The 19,217-nt window shown below is 39.6% G+C and overlaps 2 protein-coding genes across 3 annotated transcripts; both read right to left on the bottom strand.

The window, feature by feature from the left end:
• Positions 1-6,539: 6,539 nt before the first annotated feature.
• LOC121945288 (zinc finger and SCAN domain-containing protein 12-like) lies at positions 6,540-8,692 on the bottom strand. 2 transcript variants are annotated; one of them, XM_042489409.1, is made up of 3 exons: positions 8,655-8,692; positions 7,402-7,758; positions 6,540-7,303 (listed from the first exon to the last, which is right to left on the bottom strand). In XM_042489409.1, the coding sequence occupies exons 2-3, from the start codon at positions 7,562-7,564 to the stop codon at positions 6,642-6,644; spliced, it is 825 nt and encodes a 274-aa protein (XP_042345343.1). In that variant the 5' UTR covers positions 7,565-7,758; positions 8,655-8,692; the 3' UTR covers positions 6,540-6,641. The 2 variants fall into 2 exon arrangements, with proteins under 2 accessions (XP_042345343.1, XP_042345342.1); XM_042489408.1 differs by having other exon boundaries at positions 7,402-7,775; positions 8,655-8,691.
• Positions 8,693-11,044: 2,352 nt separating this feature from the next.
• tpi1b (triosephosphate isomerase 1b) lies at positions 11,045-16,466 on the bottom strand. The gene is made up of 7 exons (XM_042489414.1): positions 16,258-16,466; positions 13,262-13,385; positions 13,003-13,087; positions 12,267-12,399; positions 12,029-12,114; positions 11,854-11,941; positions 11,045-11,775 (listed from the first exon to the last, which is right to left on the bottom strand). The coding sequence occupies exons 1-7, from the start codon at positions 16,364-16,366 to the stop codon at positions 11,657-11,659; spliced, it is 744 nt and encodes a 247-aa protein (XP_042345348.1). The 5' UTR covers positions 16,367-16,466; the 3' UTR covers positions 11,045-11,656.
• Positions 16,467-19,217: the final 2,751 nt, after the last annotated feature.

Here is a 19,217-nt window from a genome sequence, read left to right as displayed (position 1 = left end):
GACTACAAAGAGACATAAAACAACTAAAAGCAGACACAAAAGGACCACAACATGACACAAAGCAACCAGAAGAGACACAAAATTGCCTCAAAGAGACACAAAATAACCGCAAAGTGTGACAAAGTTACTACGAAGAGACAGAGAATGACGACAGAGACATAAAACATCCACAATGAGACACAAATTGGATACAAAGCAACACAAAGTGACCAAAAGAGATATAAATCATCTCAAGATACAAAATTACTTCAGTAAGACAGAGAATTATCATAAAGGAACTAAAGTGATGACAATGAGACATAAAATGACTACAAAGAGAAACAAAACAACAAAATAAGACACAAAATACCTCAAAGAGACACAAAAATTACCTCAGTTGAGCAGTTATCTCAACAACACTCAATTGACAACAGACAAAAAATGACAAAAGTGACACAAAGCGACCAAAAAAAAATAAAAAAGACCTCTATAAGACAGAGAATTATCTCAGAGAACCTGCTTAAGAGAAAGAGACACCAAATGACCACAAAGAGACATAAAACAACCACAAGTAGACACAAAATGACCACAAAGAAACCAAAAAAACATACAAAATTGCCTCACACAGAGACATATATAATAAAAAGACACAGAATTATCTTTAAGAAACTCAAGTGATGGCAAAAAGAGATGCCAAATGGCTACAAAGAGACATACAACAACCACAAGGAGACATGAAACCACAAAACATATCTGTGTCTAGGGTCCCATCGTCTCATAATCTGTCCATGATGATGACAGACTCTGATCTGGTAGCAGCAAAACTCCAAATACTATTAATTATTTGCCAGCACTTTTGATTCTACATGTGATACCAATTTGTGCAGATTAAACAAACAAGGCCACAAATCAGCACCCTTCTTTTTATTACACTGATCATTAAAATCTCACACGCTCATCTAATCAGAGCCAGTTTGTATCTACAGTGTGAGGGGTTCAATTGCTTAATTATAACCAAAGAAGGGGCCGAGCGAAAGTCATACAAGCCCAATAAACTCTAAAATGTTCCCCACATGATATGCCCGCCTTTGCTTGAACACCAAAATAAACAAGTTGTTCCAAATTAATCGAGAGCGAAATGAAAATAGAGTTAATACAAGCTAATGTGAAGCTGATTCTGCATATGGTGGGATCTAACTGTGCGGTTACTATAAGAAAGCATGCAGGCAAAAAATTTAAAACTTGACACCAACTTCCAAATGTTACCACAGACGATGCCACCATCACAGATCTTTGATGCTTGCACAGCGTACCTTTGTACAAAACGTGACTAATTTGGTTCAGTCCGTGTCCCACAGCTCCCTCCAGCAAAAAAAAATTCTGCACTTTCCTTTTTCATTCAGGGTATTTTGCCAGAGAGGGACAGTTTTAACACTCATTGCTGTGTCTTCCAGCCATCTTACTTGCTCCACAGCCATCTTTCTCCTCCTGCAGGAGCTGTCATACTACATCAAGTTTATCTAATGACCACCACTAACTCTTTACTGCACCTGTCCGCTGTCCCTCTGCCTGAGCGCTGACTGTGGCTGCCGCTCTGCTTCTCCTGTGGTCTTTTTTTGCCACTAGACTCTTGTTAGGACTTCAGACTGACAGCTACGATTTTATAGTTCCATCTTTACATCAGAGCTCCTTTGTTTGTCTCATTCAATTAGATACAGAGTGTTTTTCCCATGCTCACTCTGGTCATGAAACCTCTGTTTGAGCGACATCTCATTCATCTGCAGCAGCACCATCTCAGCCTGCAGCAACCACAGACTACCTGCAAAGTGGCACAAGTGCTGCCCGAGAGCAGAGTCTGTTGCCTTTTTCACCTCCTCTCACCCGTACAATCAATCTCTCCTGACCTCTCGCTCACTCCACTCCAGCCTGAAGGAGACGATCCCGCAGGATCGTCTCGAGGCACTGCCGAGCATTTTTCAAGTGGTTGTAGACAACATGCGGATGGCCAGAGCTCTCTACCTCCTTCCACTGAACATCAGGGAAGTACAGCTCAGCATCCAACTCAGCTGGAAGATTAAAACTGGTCCAGCTAGGTCTGAAGATGGAGAGCTTTTAACTCCAACTCCAGTTACATTACCTCACCTGGTATTCTGCATTTAAAACAGTCTGTTATATGATTAACATTATGGAAATAATTGGTGCTGCCAGTCAAGGATCAGGGTTAAAAAGAATAGATTCATGTGGCATCACATTTACCTTCATAGCAGTCATGGTGTCTGTTTCATACTTAACAATGTGGAAGATCAAATTCTATATTAATCTGCCGTTTTATTTTTCCCTGTGAGTTCTTCTACAAAGATAGGATAGTGTTTCCAAAATACTACCTTACTACCTTACTAGGTATTTCTGTAACTGGTGACTTGTCCACCACCCAATACATGCGAGAAGGGGCCTCAGGCCTCCATCAAAGTCAAAGTCAACTTTATTGTCAGTTCAATTAACAAGGCAATTACGCTTTATTTAGTCTTAGTTGGGTGGAAGAGAGAAACTTGGATTGTTGTAGGCATTTTTCTGCTTATAAGGAAAAAAAACATGTAAAAATAAGAATTTCTTGTGATTATGTCATTTAAAAAAGACTTTTAATCAAGGATTAAAATAAATTAAGAGTCACAAGGTTTAGTGGAGAAATTAGAGAGCTGGGTTTGTTAAGTGCTCACTCTGATAGAGATGGAAAACACTAGTGTTGGCAAAACAAAACTCCATTACTGTGAGGAGCATTACTTGTGGCAAAGCTTCTGTTGGGCAGAAAATGATGCTGGGCTTTAGTTGTTGGACTGAAAATATTTATGATACTGAAGACATATTTGATAACACGGTATGCTGCTGGATTTGTGCAGAGAACGACAGCAGCACATATAAAGAAGGGGAAAGAAGATGTTTTTTTCACAGTGGATCCAAACGAGCGAGCACTATTACCTTCATATGGCGTGCTTTTAAGTGCACAGAGGCAGCTGGAGGATTCAAATAATCAGAAGGTCAAGATTTGAAATAAGTGTCTCACTATGCTCATGCACCAGAGGACATTGTTATATATTTATAGAGTATAGCACGATAAGAATCGGTTCATCATGTATGTTTGTTGTTGCTAGTGATGGAATAATGATGATCAAATGAGAAAAGTTAGACATAAATCACAAAATAAGCCACTGTTTGAATCAAACTTAGATTTTTTTTAAAATCGTGGTAGGATGTTTTCAGCAAATATATTTGTTTCCTCAGATACCTGAAACATTTGTACTCATTTAAAGGGAACAAAGGGCAAAGGAGCCCTTTGGCCACACAGCTAATGGGAAGCACATTGCTCTTTTTGGAGATTAAAACCTACTTTTCTATTTTCTTAAACAGTCTACCAAACAGCAGAGAAGACACATGTGGGGCTGTAGAACTACACAATAAGGTAATTTCCACTGCAGGGACACTTAAGTAGTCACACCTGTAAGTAATGTCCTATAAATTCTCCCTTATAGCCAATTTAGGGGTGAAATCTGCATTTGGAGCAGCACCACACCCCTCTAGGTTAACCTACATGATTCTGAGCACATAATTCATCTTTATTTTTAATCCATATTTTCAATTTCAAAGAGATTTTGTGTCATCATTTTAATTGCCTACTCTGCACACTTGTAGTAAGTGGTTTACCGCACAGAGCACCTGAGAGCACTCTCTCTCCAATAAGTGAGTGCACCCTGAAATAATAATCCAGTTCAACAAGATGTTCTACAACACTGTGAGACATGAATGAAGTGTAGGCGCTGGCCACTTAGCACGGTCATTATCAGCAATTCAAGTATCTTTTTTTTTTTAAATCAAGTGAACGTGAAAAAACTGAACTGAAAAAGACTGAAAAAGCTCTGCCCCTATTAACTTGAACTTTAATACTTTAAAGACTCGTACCTAATACAAGACGCTGAACTCTACCGTTGCTGCTGCATATGTATATACGCACTCTGTGAGTCACAGCTCCAGGCATTACGAATCCCAATTTCACCCTTGAATGTAAGTAATGGCTTAATGACTGTAAATAAAGAGGGCAGTGAGGGGAAGTCCTGTCTAATTTCTCCCTGAGGTGGGAAGTGGACTGGCTGTGTTTCCTGGTGAACCAGAGCAACACCCTGAATTTATAGCTTCGGCTGACTACTGTAGTCGTGTATGTGTGTGAAAACACAAACGTCAGACACCTTGACATCTCATCCTAAAACCATCGGCTACGATATGCTGCTATAAAAGCCTCCACTCCACTTATAGGGGCCCAAAGTGTTAGAGGCCCCATGGCCTTCATCTCCAAAATGACACTCAAATGTACTGACCTGGAAGAGACTCATAACAACCAGGATCACGCAAAAACAACCACAAAGAGAAACGATATGACCAAAGACACACACACACACAAAAAAAAACAGGTAGAACTTACCTTCACACTGACACGTGAGCATGGGATTGTGATTGTGTGTGTGTGTGTATAGTGGAGGAAATATACATTTGCTGTGAGCCATGGCTGTCAATCAGGGTGATTGCAGGCAGGTGTGTCAGGTGTGCGTCCTCACTCAGGGTATTTAAGCATGTGCTGCCAGCACTGCGGCCTCTCTCATAGACGTTTTTTACACCAGACATTTTGACATGTCATAGCTGGAAAAGCACAGGTGTTTTTGATAGCATTAATGATGGCTGTATTCCATTTAGGGGAGGTCCTAGTATTGAGCATGCTGACTCACTGGATTAGCTCACTGGCACACTGAAAGGAACTGAGCCATCACTAATGTTATTAATTTCACCTGTGCTTTTCCTACTACGACAAGTCAGAATATCTTCTGTGAAAAAGGTCCGTTCTCTGTGTGCTCCTCTCTGTGCAGGGAGGGCTCTTAAGCACCGCTGACGAGAGAAAGAGTCGTGGCTTCTTGAAGATTAAAGTGTTTCTAGCCTCGTAATACGGCGCTGGCTCTGAGAGGACTGTCATGTCCGAGCTTGTAAAGCTGTGGACTGTGGAAGCGAGAAACCTGCGGCACTGCTGACCCTTGGCCTGCCATTGTATTATATTTAAATTGACTGAAGAACACTGAAGTGGAGATGAACTATTTGATTTTTTAAATATTTTATATAATAAAGCTTTTAACATTTTATGTGTCATGGTCTTTTACCCTTGCTGAGAGTGGTGTCAAACCTAGAACCTGTAGGCCCACTGCAAGGTATTACAGTGGGTGTTTCATATGTACAAAGACACACACACGAATAACAAAAACATTATACACAAAAAGATTCATTATGAGAGACCCAAAATTCACCCCAAAGTCAAAAATTCATACCTGCAGTGCATTTTATCCATTAACGGAACTAGATGACACTTGGCTTGTGTTACTCAAAGCAACTTAAGATAAATATGAAAAACTCAACAGTAATGTTCACAAAATATGATAATAAATAATCCACAGACCTTGTTGAAGCAGTTTCATGTAGGAACTATTCTCTTTCTGCTGACCTACAGCCACCAACCGAATCACGACGCAGAAGGAAGCGTGCATCTACCGCTAAGCTCACCTAGCACCACTGAGCTAGCTAACGTTACGTATCAGCTTCGGAGGACGGCATTAATATTTACATTTTGTGTTGTAACAAGCACGAGTTTCTTCTCCGTGAGTAGATGCACACTTTTTCTGCGCTGTGATACAGTTGGCTAGTGTAGTTCTGTTACAGATTTTTAAAAAGAAACTTCTCACAACAAGGTTTGTGGATTATTTTGATTAATTGGGTCATGATTTCTAGAAAGAGACATTGCTGGTTAGTTGTCTTAATTTATTTTTTTGGCACTTTGAGCGCCACAAACCAAGAAACATCTAGTTCCATTATACTGGAGAGACGACCGACATGTCTTCGGCCGATATCTCCAACACTCGGAAACTCACACCAAAACAATCTAGATTGATAAATAGCACTACAGGTTAGAGGGAAAAAAAGTATTTTTTATTTTGGGAATGAACTGTCCCTTTAATATATGCTATAATTTATTTGTTGATTATATGTCATATTTATTATCTGAATCTCTAAAGTAAATCAGCTTTCAATTAAATATGGTGCAGTAAAAAGTAAAATATTTGCCTCTCAAATGAGGAAGATTTAAGTAGCAGATGATGAAATACTCCAAGTACCTCAAAATTGTGAAGAACAGTACTTGAGTAAATGTACTTAGTTGCTTTCCACCACTGGGAATACCTCTATATTTATGAATACTTAGACGTAAGGAAGCTGCTGTATGAAAGTACTGTCAGTTCCCAGAAAACAAGTACACACTCAGTACAATAAAGCCTGAATGATGCCAGATACTGAAGACTGATGTAAAATTGTGAATGAAATGCTGTTACTGCCACCTACTGGAGTACTGTGGCACTTCCTTTTGTCATATGTTCCTATAGCAGAAATCATAATACATTAAAAAATACCAAACAAGAAGAGTATTTACAGTTTATTCTGTAATATATTTAGAAAACACTCCAATTCATTTGCACATCATTGACTGGCTTACCAGGCTTATTCAGGTCCATGCACAACATAACAGACTTTACATTCTTTGTGTTTTAATCACAGATGACTAACACACACAGTGACAACATCTATTGGACATTAGTGTGAGAGTCAGGGACACTCTCATCTCTCTTGTGCACACTTCTGATGTGCCTGCCGAGCGACTCCATCCACTTGAAGGATTTGCCACAGTAAACGCACACAAAGTGTTTCCCCTCAGTGTGGATCGTCTGGTGCCTGTTCAGAGCGCTCGTTGTGATAAAAGTCTTCCTGCATATGTCACATCTGTAAGGCCTCTCTCCTGTGTGTGTCCTGATGTGAGCAGCGAGGTGGGAGCAGTTACTGAAGCGCTTCTCGCACACAGAGCAGCAGTAGGGTTTGTCTCTGCTCTCCTCGCTGTGGTTGTTGTGGTAAGGGTGGAAGGGTAAGCCGTGGTCCTGCAGGTTGCCCTTAAGACTGGAAGGAGATGAGATGAAGTCCTTAATGTCTGATTCAAGGCTTTCCAGCTGCTCTGCATCTTGAGCCATCCAGAAGTCCCTGTGGCTCTTCAGCTGCTGCTCCTTCTTCACCTGAGAGGGCTCTGGATGCTCCTGCTCCAGGCTGCTGCCCTCCTCCTCCTCCTCCTCCTCACAGTGCTGGGGCTCAGCAGGCTCCACAGCAGGGACTGACCGATGCTGCTGCTGCTCAGGGGGAGGAGGGTGATGGGTGAGCTGCTGCATCTGGGCTGGTAGGCTTCTATCCAACGGAGGCTCTAAATTAAACACAAATAACAACATTATAATCATGCATTTTGTCTAAAAACAAAAGCTGCATAAGGTTTGGTTGCACACATGTTCCATTCAAACCAACCTGACTTGAGAAGCTTCAGCTGCATCTTCAGCCGACTGATTTCCAAATCTTTTGAGCGACAAATCTCCTCTTTGTACTCGGCTATTGTCCTCTCCACAGCTCCAAATATCTCCTCCGCCGCTGCTGTCAGTCTCTCGCTGAGAAACGCTCTCAGTGACTGCATTTTTGACGTTACTAACGAGAATTTGTTGGTTTTAGTTGCGCCGGGAGACGTATTGAGGCGAGTCTCTGCACGTCACGCTTCGCTTGTAAACACGGACACGAGACTGAGCGGCCCAAAGTGCTCAGTGTGGCGAAGTACCGCCTCCTGCTGGACCGGGGTGCAAAGGTAAGACACCAGGCTGCACACGGGGTGGACTGAATAAGAGAAACACCTTGTAACATACTGCAGTGCAGTACATAAACAGAAAATGTGTGGACTTAACTAAAATATAACATTATCAGCCTTAAAACAGTTGAAGTGGTTCACCAAATGGAAAGTTTGGCGACTACATTGAGGGCAACCAGTCTCCAGAAATTTTGGTACTATTGGCTAAAACTAAAATCACATATCACAGATATCATATCATATTTATATGAATGTACATAGGTATGTATGTATATTTACAATTAATCTTCACATATGACTGCTTTTGCCGCATACATAAACTACAATATTTGCATGTAACATTATATACTGTAATTTTACTGTTCTTTATGACACTCTATGTATGCCTGACCTGGAAGAGGATCCCTCCTCAGTTGCTCTTCCTGAGGTTTCTACAATTTTTCCCCTTTATAGTCTTATGCTATAAAACCACTGAGGCAAATTTTGATTCATGATAATAGGCTTAATAAATAAATTGAATTGAAGTTTTGTATATGAATAAATTATTGTATATCAGATGTATTGAAAGAATTATAACATAATATCATTGCAGGAAATACCAGAAGGTATATATATATATATATACAGCCTGTGGTCTAAAGTCTTGAATTGTGGCACTGACACACTTTGGGTATCTATCAGTACATATTTGTAATTTTTAGATCATTTGAAAAATCAGACTTCTTGTCAAAGTCAGAATTTTTAAACAAGGAGGAATGTGTTATACACGGTGTTTATTAAAGAGTTTTCTTATGAAATAAATGTTATAATGCATATGTTTCAAATTCAATTTCTTATGTGGCGCCTCTCCCATTGTCTTGAAAGCTGTCTGACCTCATCAGGCAGTTGGCCGACATGGCAGGGTCGTTACCTTGACTACACTCACCTGCTCGCTCCCTTCCTCCAGCAGACATCCACCCTGCATTGTTTCCTTTTTGTTTTGCACTTTTAACACCCCCACAGCACACCTGCCACAGCTGATCTCCACACTCCATTGTTCATTTAAGTTGCTGTACCTGTGTGTTTTGATAATGGTGCTGTCCTGTTTTATGTTCTCATTTATATGTAAAAATAATACATTTATATTATTAAAAAACTGTTTAATTATTAAATAACATCATATACAACAAGTATTCTTTCTATTTTGACCTCCTGCACATACTGCAACTACAGCATTGTGGTCATTAGAAGGGTTTTAGTCCAGTGGGTGTTTCAGCATAGCAAAAATATAAAGGGGACAAAGACACTGAGGCAGCCAAATATTTGGTTAAAACCAAGTGTTTGCTGACATGCAGATTGTGAAGGAAATCCAACATGAAATGATGAAATGAATCTGGCTGGGGCTTTCTCACAGCAGATATTTTAACTTGACTCAGTATGAAAAGCACAGGTGTTTCCAATAACACTAACGATGGCTCTGTTGTATTCAAGTGCTCCAGTGAGAGTGAGCATGCACAATGCCAGGAGCCTGACATCAAAGCAGCTAAACGAACAGAGTCATCGTTAATTTCCTTATTTACACCTGTGCTTCTCCTCCTGTGAGGAGTCAAAATATCCTCTGTGAAAAAGGCCTATTACTGAGGGCACTCTCCCAACTGTATTTAGTTTAATTTAAATTAATTTGTATATAATCATAAAGAAGAGGTTCAGAGTGCTTTACATAAAAAAAACATAAAACAGCAAAAAACAAAAGAATAAATGCAAATAAACAAATATGTGTATGCATATGGAACATTTTAAAATGGTTCTAATAAAAAGGGAGGACTTCAGTTCTGTTTTTAAGTAACAGTGTGGAAGCAGGTGTACTGAATGCCATCTCCCTGGACTTTGAATATGCTTTGGGCACATAAAGGAGATTTCCACTTTGTCAGCAGAGATTTTCCTTCCTATTTTTGTCCTGGTTAGAATTTGCGGGCTGAGCTCTGATACATTGTAATCCATGGATTGCTTTGTTTGTAATAAGAGAAGTGGGAATAAACAAACACAGAATGTGGAGACTAAATTACTCAGTGTGCTTTGAGCTTTATTTCACAGTCTAATAAACATTAGTTTCTGCATGTAAACTTGTAATTGGCAAAGCTACAGTTTCATCCCCTGATGCACGAGTCTTTCACTGTTGTGTGTCAGTTCCAGTTCTGCGCCGGGATAAAAATAGCAGTCAAATGCTTCTCTGCATGGCATTGTCTTAACAGGAGTTCACTTCTGTAATGAGATACTCTCTCCCTGCCATCCTGAGAATACCACTGGGATTGCCATCATCTGTATATGAACACAGCGGATTATGCAACCTACTGGCAAAGAAGGGGAGACTCGAGGCATGTGACTTATGTCAGACAAGCGTCCCAATTTTGTGGACTTGTGGCTCAAGACTTGACTTTGATATTTATGACTTGAGTCCTGACTCAGACTTGAGGCAGATGACTCTCAAGGACTTTTTTGATTACTGTTTTTTTGAGATACTGCAAAGTTCAGTTTTGCTTTTGAAAAATGATTCAGGGATTTTTGGTGCAGAGAGCAAATCTGGTAAACACCAAATCAGCAGTCGAGACAGCTATAAGAGGGGGCTTGTCCTAAAAAAAATTGGATTCAAGAATTATACCACTGATGATGGTAATGAGACAGCCTGTAGCCTAACACTCAATGACAAGAGCACCACTAAATTCATCCGTCACTACAAAATTCACAAAGAAAAGTATGTGAATGTGTACTTTTAGACAAGTTATTAGCTTAAAAAGAATTTCATAAGACTCATGACTTGCATGACCTGAGCAATGATTTGACCTGTCTTGCTTGACTCATAGCAGGGACTCATCTGGACTTGCTGAATACAGTAACTTGAGACTTGCACATGTGACTTTCTCTCACCTATAAAATATTTTTTTTAAAAAGAAAGGATTTCCTTGGAAAGTCTTGTGATAAACCTCAAGAAAGTAGAATTAATACATCAGGGTTGTAAACCTCTGTGCACCAGGCAAGTTGCACTTAAACTGAATTCAAGTGGATGTTTATACCAAATTTGGTAAAAAAAAAAAAAAAAAAAAAAATCCCTCAAGGTGGTAAAGACATCGTGTTCACAAGCAGAAGACAGAGAAGGTCACATTGAAATTGACCTTTGACCACCAAAATCTTATCAGATCATCCTTGAATTCTAGTTAACGTTTGTACCAAATTTTAAGAAATTCCCTAAAGGCGTTCTTGTGCACAAAAAAATGGGATGGCTCCAGCTATGGCTATTGCCACAGAAAATAAATAAAAATCAAGATTCAACACACTAAATCAGTCTCTAAACCGTTTATTATAATGTTTCCTTACAGCCTTCCCACCCTTCTACCCCTCGGCCATGACACAATATGATTAACATGTAATGGACGCGTCCCTCTCGGCGTAACAGCCAATCAGAGCGCGGCTCATGCACGTCTACAGGGAGGTAAAAGCCACAGAACGTCATAATTACACAAAGAGACGTCGATATTAAAAAGACAAGTAAATCTGATTGACAAAGAGAGCTGTGACACTGTTTACACACAAAAAGTTGGTAAATTTTTCAAGTAAAGGCGTGGACACGGCCGTCCACTTCGAGGTGTAACTGTCAGTCTTTACAGCTTGAGCACTTGGTGTGGAAGTTAGTATGCACACAGACTATTCTCAGTGGACTTAACTCTTTTCAGTGCGGTACAGTGCATGTGTCAACCTGTCCCTTTTCTTCATGACGAAATATACCCAAAAAATATACCATGGAAAAGGAGGGAATGACATCATTACACAAATACTTTTGAATAAAAAGGGGAAGAGGACTAAGTGCTGAGAGTGAGGGATGATGGAGTTGGATCGTCTGAATGGAGCTGGCCTCTGATCTGGACGTGGTCACATTGCAGCTGCCCGCGGATTTTATGCCTTGGCGTTGATGATTTCAATAAACTCTGGCTTGAGGGAGGCTCCGCCGACGAGGAAACCATCAACGTCCTTCTGGGAGGCGAGCTCTTTGCAGGTGCCGCCGGTCACAGAGCCTGAGAGGAGGAACAGATTCATGAGATCGATGCTGTAAATAAAAATGAGAATATAATGACAACACCATCTGGACTGACCTCCGTAGATGATCCTCACTGAGTTGGCCACAGCCTCAGAAACGTTTGTCTTCAGCCACGCCCTCAGTTTGTCATGAACTTCCTGTGCCTGACATATCACACAGGAAACACACACTTTACGACGAGTCATTGTGAGAGATTGCAGTTATCATTTTCAGTGGTTTCTTGTATTTACCTGCTGTGGGGAAGCAGTCTTGCCGGTGCCAATGGCCCACACAGGCTCGTAAGCGAGCACGACTTTGCTCCAGTCCTTTACATTGTCTGTGAAAAAGACGTGTGATAAGACTTCTATTTCACAAGATTTCTGATTTCTACCAAGCTTGCACAAACTTTCCCTGAAATGTGCATTGCAACATTTAGACTCTTTCTTGTGCGTATAAAACTATACGGCAGGATCATCGGGGGTCGTGTACCTGCGATGACCTTGGTCTGAGCGAAGACGACCTTCTCGGTGATGCCGCCCTCTCTCTCGTCCAGCTTCTCGCCAATGCAGGCGATGACACCGAGACCACTCTCCAGAGCGTGAGCTGTCTTCTGACCGATGAGCTAAAACAAAACACACAAGAATCTCAAGTTTAAAAAAGGAAGAATGATATTTTGTGCAAAGGGGTGCCACTCTTTCCACTCAGCATCATTACAGAGAACAATAGAGCTGGTAAAAAAAAAAAAAAGATTATTATAACTAAAATAGGTGTGAAAAAACATTTTAGTTCTCATGTAAAAATGAAAAACTAGTCTATAATAATAGATTATAATAATATGACAATATTATGTACTTACAAAATTAAATGAGATCAAATAAAAATACAGATAATATGTTAAATTATAACACTAATGCCTCAACAAGCATGAGGCGGCATTAGTGCATATGGTTAATGAGACTGGGATGTTTACAGTGTTGCACAAAAGGCCTTCCAGTTCTCAACATTGTAAATTTTGCCCCTCACAATTACCGCCTATATTATTAAAAAAACACAAAACAACAACCCCCCCCAACTAATATTGAAAATAAAAATAAAACTACTCTTGAAACTAAACTGTATTTAAAACAAAAATTAAAAATGAAATAAAACAAAAAACTATTGGAAAAAAAACTATAATAACTCTGATGCAAAATGATAGAACAAGTTAAAAATCATCCAGAATTACCTCGTCACTCTCTCCGAAGACGTGGCGCCTCTCCGAGTGTCCCAGGATCACCCAGTTCACTCCACAGTCCTTGATCATCGCAGGGCTGAACACAGATAACATCCTTACAATCAACACAAATATTTTGTACACGTGATCTCACCTAATAATCTGCAACTGTGGAGCTACTTTTATTATTTCGGCCATCCTTATGATAAAGTCATCCATCCATCTTATAATCAAACTCTGGTTATTCTCCTCTGACGGACACTTGACATACCTGATCTCCCCAGTGAAGGCACCCTTGGGAACTTTGTAGCAGTTCTGGGCAGCAACACCGAACTTGGCATCCAGCTTGGTCCTGGCAAAGTCCAGGTAGATGGAAGGAGCACCGCACACCACCTCTATTAATACAGAAGGAGAAAAAAATGCTCACAGTTAGGATTTTATGTAGTCCATGCATCAGGACTGAGAGTTAGAAAAAAAGTCTCATAATTTGGTTTTATGACTAATCTCCTTGATGTCAGTGATGCAGCAGTAGTTTGAGTTTAACTTTGGTATATTAATGATATTAAATGCACCTAAAAAAACATATGGGTGAGTCCAGGCCTTGCTTAAAAGACGCATCAGCAGGGCGCCAAAATGTGGACTTGAACACTGAGCGTTTAGTTTAGGGCAGCCTGTGTAACCACTGGACAGCCACTCTGAAATGCTGCTAAAAAAAGACAATATAATGCACTTCCTCCCACAGCATTTCAACACCCTGGGGATTAAAGAGACAAACTCAGATCAATATTTTCAAACCAGACTGTATAAAAATAATGGACGTAGCACCACAATGTCATAATGGTTTGTGGACTCCCACTTTGAAGCTCAAGTTTGGCATTTTGGCCATCGCCATCTTGAATAACTGGAGTCAGACCATATTTGGACAAGAGGGTCGATCTGACAGAGAGCTCAAGGACAGTAACCACAGACTAATAATGCCTAACTTTAAGCCTCAATAAGAAGTTAAAAGGGTGAGTAACATAAAAAATCATCAACTATACAGTTGTCCTGTATGGGGAAATATGCAATAGGGACCAAAACAGTTTTTGTACCTGGCTGTTAACATGTTTCTTTGCTGTAAAGTTGGGCATTTTAAGGCCCTATACACATGTACATGGGTTGATCTTAAAACATTTTGTGAGAGCATTTTGGCCTTTTATCGACATGCAACTGCATTTTAGGTTACTGAAAACAGATATTTTGCAAAACTCTTTCCTGTGTGAAGATTATCAGAAACTTAGTTTTCAGTGTGGATGAGAAAAACACATTTTTCCCCCGGTTTGTAACATCAGTGTGCGCTGTTAACGCCTTTGTGAAGCATCACAAATGAGGCACAATTTTGCGCCATGGCAGGCGTGACCAAAAAAGTTCTGACTCTAACCTTGCTAACAGGACTTTTTACATGTTGAGGAAAAGAGTCAAAAGGACGGAAACGCCCTGTTTACGAGACCTGCTTCTGTGTGACCTATGCCGGACGCAACGGTCTTCAGGGATTGACTCGCTTCTGGAATCAGCCTCAAGTGGCCATTCAATGAACTGCAGCTGTTGTCAATTTGAAATTGGCTTCATTATTCAGCCCAGGGGGCTGTTTGTTTAAAAGTCCATATTCAAACTGCAAAAACAAGGCTTTAACCACCACCAAAACTAAAATTACAGAAGCTGAAAATGCCTTCTCTCTCAAAGTGATTAACTGTCAGGCAGTGGGCAACAATTTACATCAGCTTGTAACAATAAAATTAAGTTATTAGTGTTTTCAGACGCTGTTAAAGGCTTCCTCGCATCAGTAGCATTTGTTGCAGTGGCACTAAATTCACAACTCATGTACAAGATTTCCATTCAACCAAATACATTAATATACTTGTGTACTACTTTGACTACTCAAATGACAAATTGTGTAAGCAATGTAACATTTAAAAACTGATATGTATTGCCCTCATGTGCAAACACGATTCAACAGCAGTAAAGTCCGCATGGGTCAAGCAGAGTACAGTAAAGTCAAGACACTGACATTCAAAATGTAACTTCATCTTGGGGTTACAGCAGCTATATTAAACCTGTTATTACTGGTTTGGTAAAGGTCATTTGTGCACGGCCACAGTCAGGCCTGTCTGCATTAAAGGTCTGAGTTCATTCTCCTAAAGGTCGCCCACATGGCTGCATTCTGCAGAGGTCAGAGAAAAATCAAGAGTTCAGAGGGGTCAAATGAAAGAGCCAAAGCTTAAATATGCAACATGTGAAAAAAAATCATTCTGGGAAGAAAACGGCTGATTTTTTTTTTTACTTTAAAGCTTTACAACATAGAGGCAAATGGAAAAAGTGTGCTTGTGTTCTTGTGCCTAAAGGGGTGGATTCTTTCATGGGCCAAGGTCCAAGGATAGGCAGCACAGACTGACAGTTTGCTCCTGTGCCTGGCATACAGTGCACAACACTACAGTTGCATAACTTTGCAGGAGGAGCTCAACTGGCTCGATGACAACAGAAACAGGCCCAGACACATTCAACCCTCTTGTGTTAATTTCCAGTGTCATGCACTGAATTACAAAAAAAAATCCGCGTCCTTAAAAAAAACAGCTGCAGCAGCCAGTGAGCAGGAAGCAGACAGCAACAGGGCAAATGTCTGCTGCTGCTTTCAAGTCATGCTGGAAAATCTATACAAGCCAAATTTAAAAAAAAATAAAAATGCATGTATTAGTGTTTTCTGCGGCCTTTGAGTTGTTAAATACTTTTGTTGCTCAACAAGTAAATTGCAAGAGGAAGTTCACAATAGCCTATTGTATTTTGCAGATGAAACAGGACCGACATTATTTACGAGCAGCCTCACATGAATGCACCATGCACTCGCAGCAGAGGCAGATCCGGCTGTTGGACTACGTGCCGCTGCAAACGCACACCCACCACCGACATTACTGACAACCCATCCGACATCTGTCCTCATGCATTTCTGTCTGAACTGTTCACTCAGTTTAAAAAATCCCATAAGAAATACAAAGCTAACACTAAATGTAACGCTTACTTTATAAGGGCATAAAATTAAGGGGGTGTACGTGATGCAAATGGTGTCATTGATTTATTGAATGGACGAGCCATTTTGACTGCTCGGTGGAGACATAACAAGAGGAAATAAACTGAGTGGCTATAAAAGCAAAAAAAAAGTGCTTATGACAAAAGAGTGGCTAATATTAAAAATATTCAAACTGAGATTTAACATTTGTCAAAAAATGCACATACCGACATTGGGGTCCACCTTGGCTGCGTTCATGGTCTTGATGAGCTCCCCCAGGCTCGCCTTGTCGCCGTTCATCTTCCAGTTTCCACCGACGAAGAATTTCCTGCTCATGATTGCGGCTTTTTTAGTTACACACGGGTGTTTGCTGAGAAAAGAAACGGCAACGACAGCCTACCAAGGTCTAGCTTCTCTGGGGTAGGAGAGCGGACGTGTGAAAGCAGCTCAGGGTATTTATAATTATGGGAAAGTTGACCCCTCCTCTCCGGCGGCTCCATTGGTTTGCGGCGACACGCCCGTAAACGCAACTCCCGTTTTGAGGAAGGGGAAGAGCAAGATGTCATGCGGCGTTCAAGTGCTGTGCGTAAAAGTTTCATGTGTATGGATTCACCTGTTAGATGGTAGGCTGAGGCACAGGTTTGTAAATACTTTATAAGAGGTTCAGAATTATACAAGCTATATTTAGCCTTTAGAGCATCAATAAAGTACAGTGGAAAAAACTTAGCAGGTGAAAAAAAGTATGTATTTGTAATATTTTTATTCAAAAAGGGACAATGTGCATGAATCCACATATAAACAAATGCAAATGCAACCGAGATAGCTGGGAAGTTACATTTCATCAGTAGTCCCTAACTTATGTTTAAAGACGTCCTGAAAAATAAATAAATAAATAAATAAATAAATTTGTGCAAATATATATGTGTGTGTGTGTATGTGCAAAAAAGTGCAATATGTTGTAAAATAGTAAAGACAAAATCATCAAGATAAATAGGCGCACAACATAATTTAACATTAAAAATATAAAACACAGTTTAACAATATGAGTGCATGAATCCAAAGTATGAGTATAGTCATTTTTAAATTAAGTAAGATTTGCTGACATTGTTATTTTTCACTGACCCATTTAGGCTACACAGGAACTACATCCCGGTCGTGCGACTTCAACTTCACAACTACAAACACTGTAAAACCACTTTAAAATGCAATCGAAAAATATTAGAAACAGATAAATCTTCAAGTTTGAGTGCACCTCTGTAAAGCTGTAAAGGCGGACAAGTGGGTTTAATGAGTTTCTGTGTCCAGTGTGATGATGTCTAAAGTCCCAGACAAACACTGTTGTCCCATTTAGCCACTTGTTAGCAACCGCCCTTTTTAAGACAAGTAAAACCTTAAAAGTTAAAAAATCGGGCTTAACGCATTCTATGTTGCAGAACAAAATGTCTAAATATATTTAGCTTGTGTTAACCACAGACCTTATTTAGGGCATTTGACTAAAAAACCATTCAAAAAACCCATAGACTTTAAGACAAGGGAACCGCAGGTGCTAAAAGGTTAACAGACTTCCGCATATTAGGACTCATAACTTCACCACTATACCACTGAAAATTGGTCTATGTTGGGGCCCTAAAATAAAAAGTTAAAAAACTAGGCTGTGTTTAGGCTTTCTGTTTTTATCCCAATTTAAATACAGCAATGATAATATGGTCTCATTCGGCAAATGTGGAAGTTTACTTAACGTTTTGATTGCTGCTTAAATACTTAAGTATACATCATAAAAATACACTGTTTCCAGATCTGTATAGTGTGTTTTTTTTTTTTTACAGATATAAACTATAAACTGCCCAGTAACTCAGACTGACCCCGCCTACTGCGCATGTCAGTGAGAGAGGGCTAGCTTCACGCGCTATAGACCGCCAGATTTGAACGTTCTGACCGTTAACTTTCGGACCGCTAACATTCTAAAGGACTCCCTCTCATTTGGTGAGTATTTCAGAAATCTTTCAACATTTTGTGTCATTGTTGCAGTTGAAAAGGGCAGTATTATGTTTCTTTTAAATGGAAAAGTGATGTATTTGAAGCTGTAATGTTATACTGTGGCGAAAATTGTTTTTGAAACTGGTTTTAGTGACTTCAGTACCATTGACATGAGCGTGCTAAATGCGGTGCTGCGTCATGGTTAAGCTAACGTGGGTAGCTAGCTTACGAGCTAATGTAATTCTAAAGTAGCATTAGCAAACAAAGCTTAGCTTTTGATGAAATAAAAGGAGGGAAAAAATGAGGTTTCGTCGGGCGTTCACGTTCAGCGTGCCTGATGGTGTTCCCGTCAGCTGGCGTTGAGAGTCTCTCCTCACTTGTTGGTTAAACTCACAAGCCATAACCTAAAAAGTTGTTTGTGATCTTAATATTTACCCTAACCCCGTTAATACACTTAAAGGAGATCCCATGCCCAACTGTAACATCAAACAGAGATGTATTTGTAATTTTTATGACCATATATTCACGAAGAAACATTTTTTAGAAGGTCCTCTACATGGTAAGCTAATGTTATCATGCTAACAAGCCAGAATCCCTCTCAACTTCCATACATTCAATTGTAATTTAAACATTTATTGTTAAGCTGCGGTTCACTTGAAATTGGAGATGAGTCAGGGGTTTTATGATTTAAGGTTTAAGATAAATAACATAAACATAAAACCACTTTAACATAAATGCTACCAAGCCTTTGTTTCCAAATGAAAACTGTGAGTGTCTAGTTAGCTTTTTAAGAGTTAGCTAAGGTTAGCTATTTCCTATTTTGTGATCAGGGAATAAGCCTTGTCATGAAGTTATTACAAATATTATGGTGAAGAAGCTTCTGCAAATTACATTTCTGGCTGACTACTTAAACAACATTAGCTAATGGAGGTTATTTTGGTGAGCAAGATGGCTAAGGAGTAAATTAATACTCATAATATCAACACATGAATCAAAAGTGTTACATAAAATAAAAAGCAACAATGGACACTAACAGAAGCAAACATACAAAAACGTATGTAGTTTTAAATAGACACATTTTGTATGTTTGATTCTGAAGTATAATATATATAAGTATAATATATGTATAATTAAAATATTATATAAGTACTCAGTTGTCTTATTTTGAGAGAAAAAAAATCAACCTTATTATCAACCATGAATTTATGAT

This window comes from Plectropomus leopardus, chromosome 7, assembly GCF_008729295.1.
Source record: "Plectropomus leopardus isolate mb chromosome 7, YSFRI_Pleo_2.0, whole genome shotgun sequence".
Taxonomy (NCBI): Eukaryota; Metazoa; Chordata; class Actinopteri; order Perciformes; family Serranidae; genus Plectropomus; species Plectropomus leopardus.
The sequence above is the reverse complement of the archived record's forward strand: the minus strand, read 5'-3'. Positions and strand labels throughout refer to the sequence as shown.

Coding starts and splice junctions, on each gene's coding strand:
- LOC121945288 (XM_042489409.1), bottom strand. CDS start 7,564: ATGCAGTCACTGAGAGCGTTTCTCAGCGAGAGACTGACAGCAGCGGCG. Junction 7,304..7,401: donor GCTGAAGCTTCTCAAGTCAG/GTTGGTTTGAAT, acceptor TGTTTAATTTAG/AGCCTCCGTTGGATAGAAGC.
- tpi1b (XM_042489414.1), bottom strand. CDS start 16,366: ATGAGCAGGAAATTCTTCGTCGGTGGAAACTGGAAGATGAACGGCGAC. Junction 13,386..16,257: donor CAAGGTGGACCCCAATGTCG/GTATGTGCATTT, acceptor CTGTATTAATAG/AGGTGGTGTGCGGTGCTCCT. Junction 11,942..12,028: donor AGACTGCTTCCCCACAGCAG/GTAAATACAAGA, acceptor GTGATATGTCAG/GCACAGGAAGTTCATGACAA.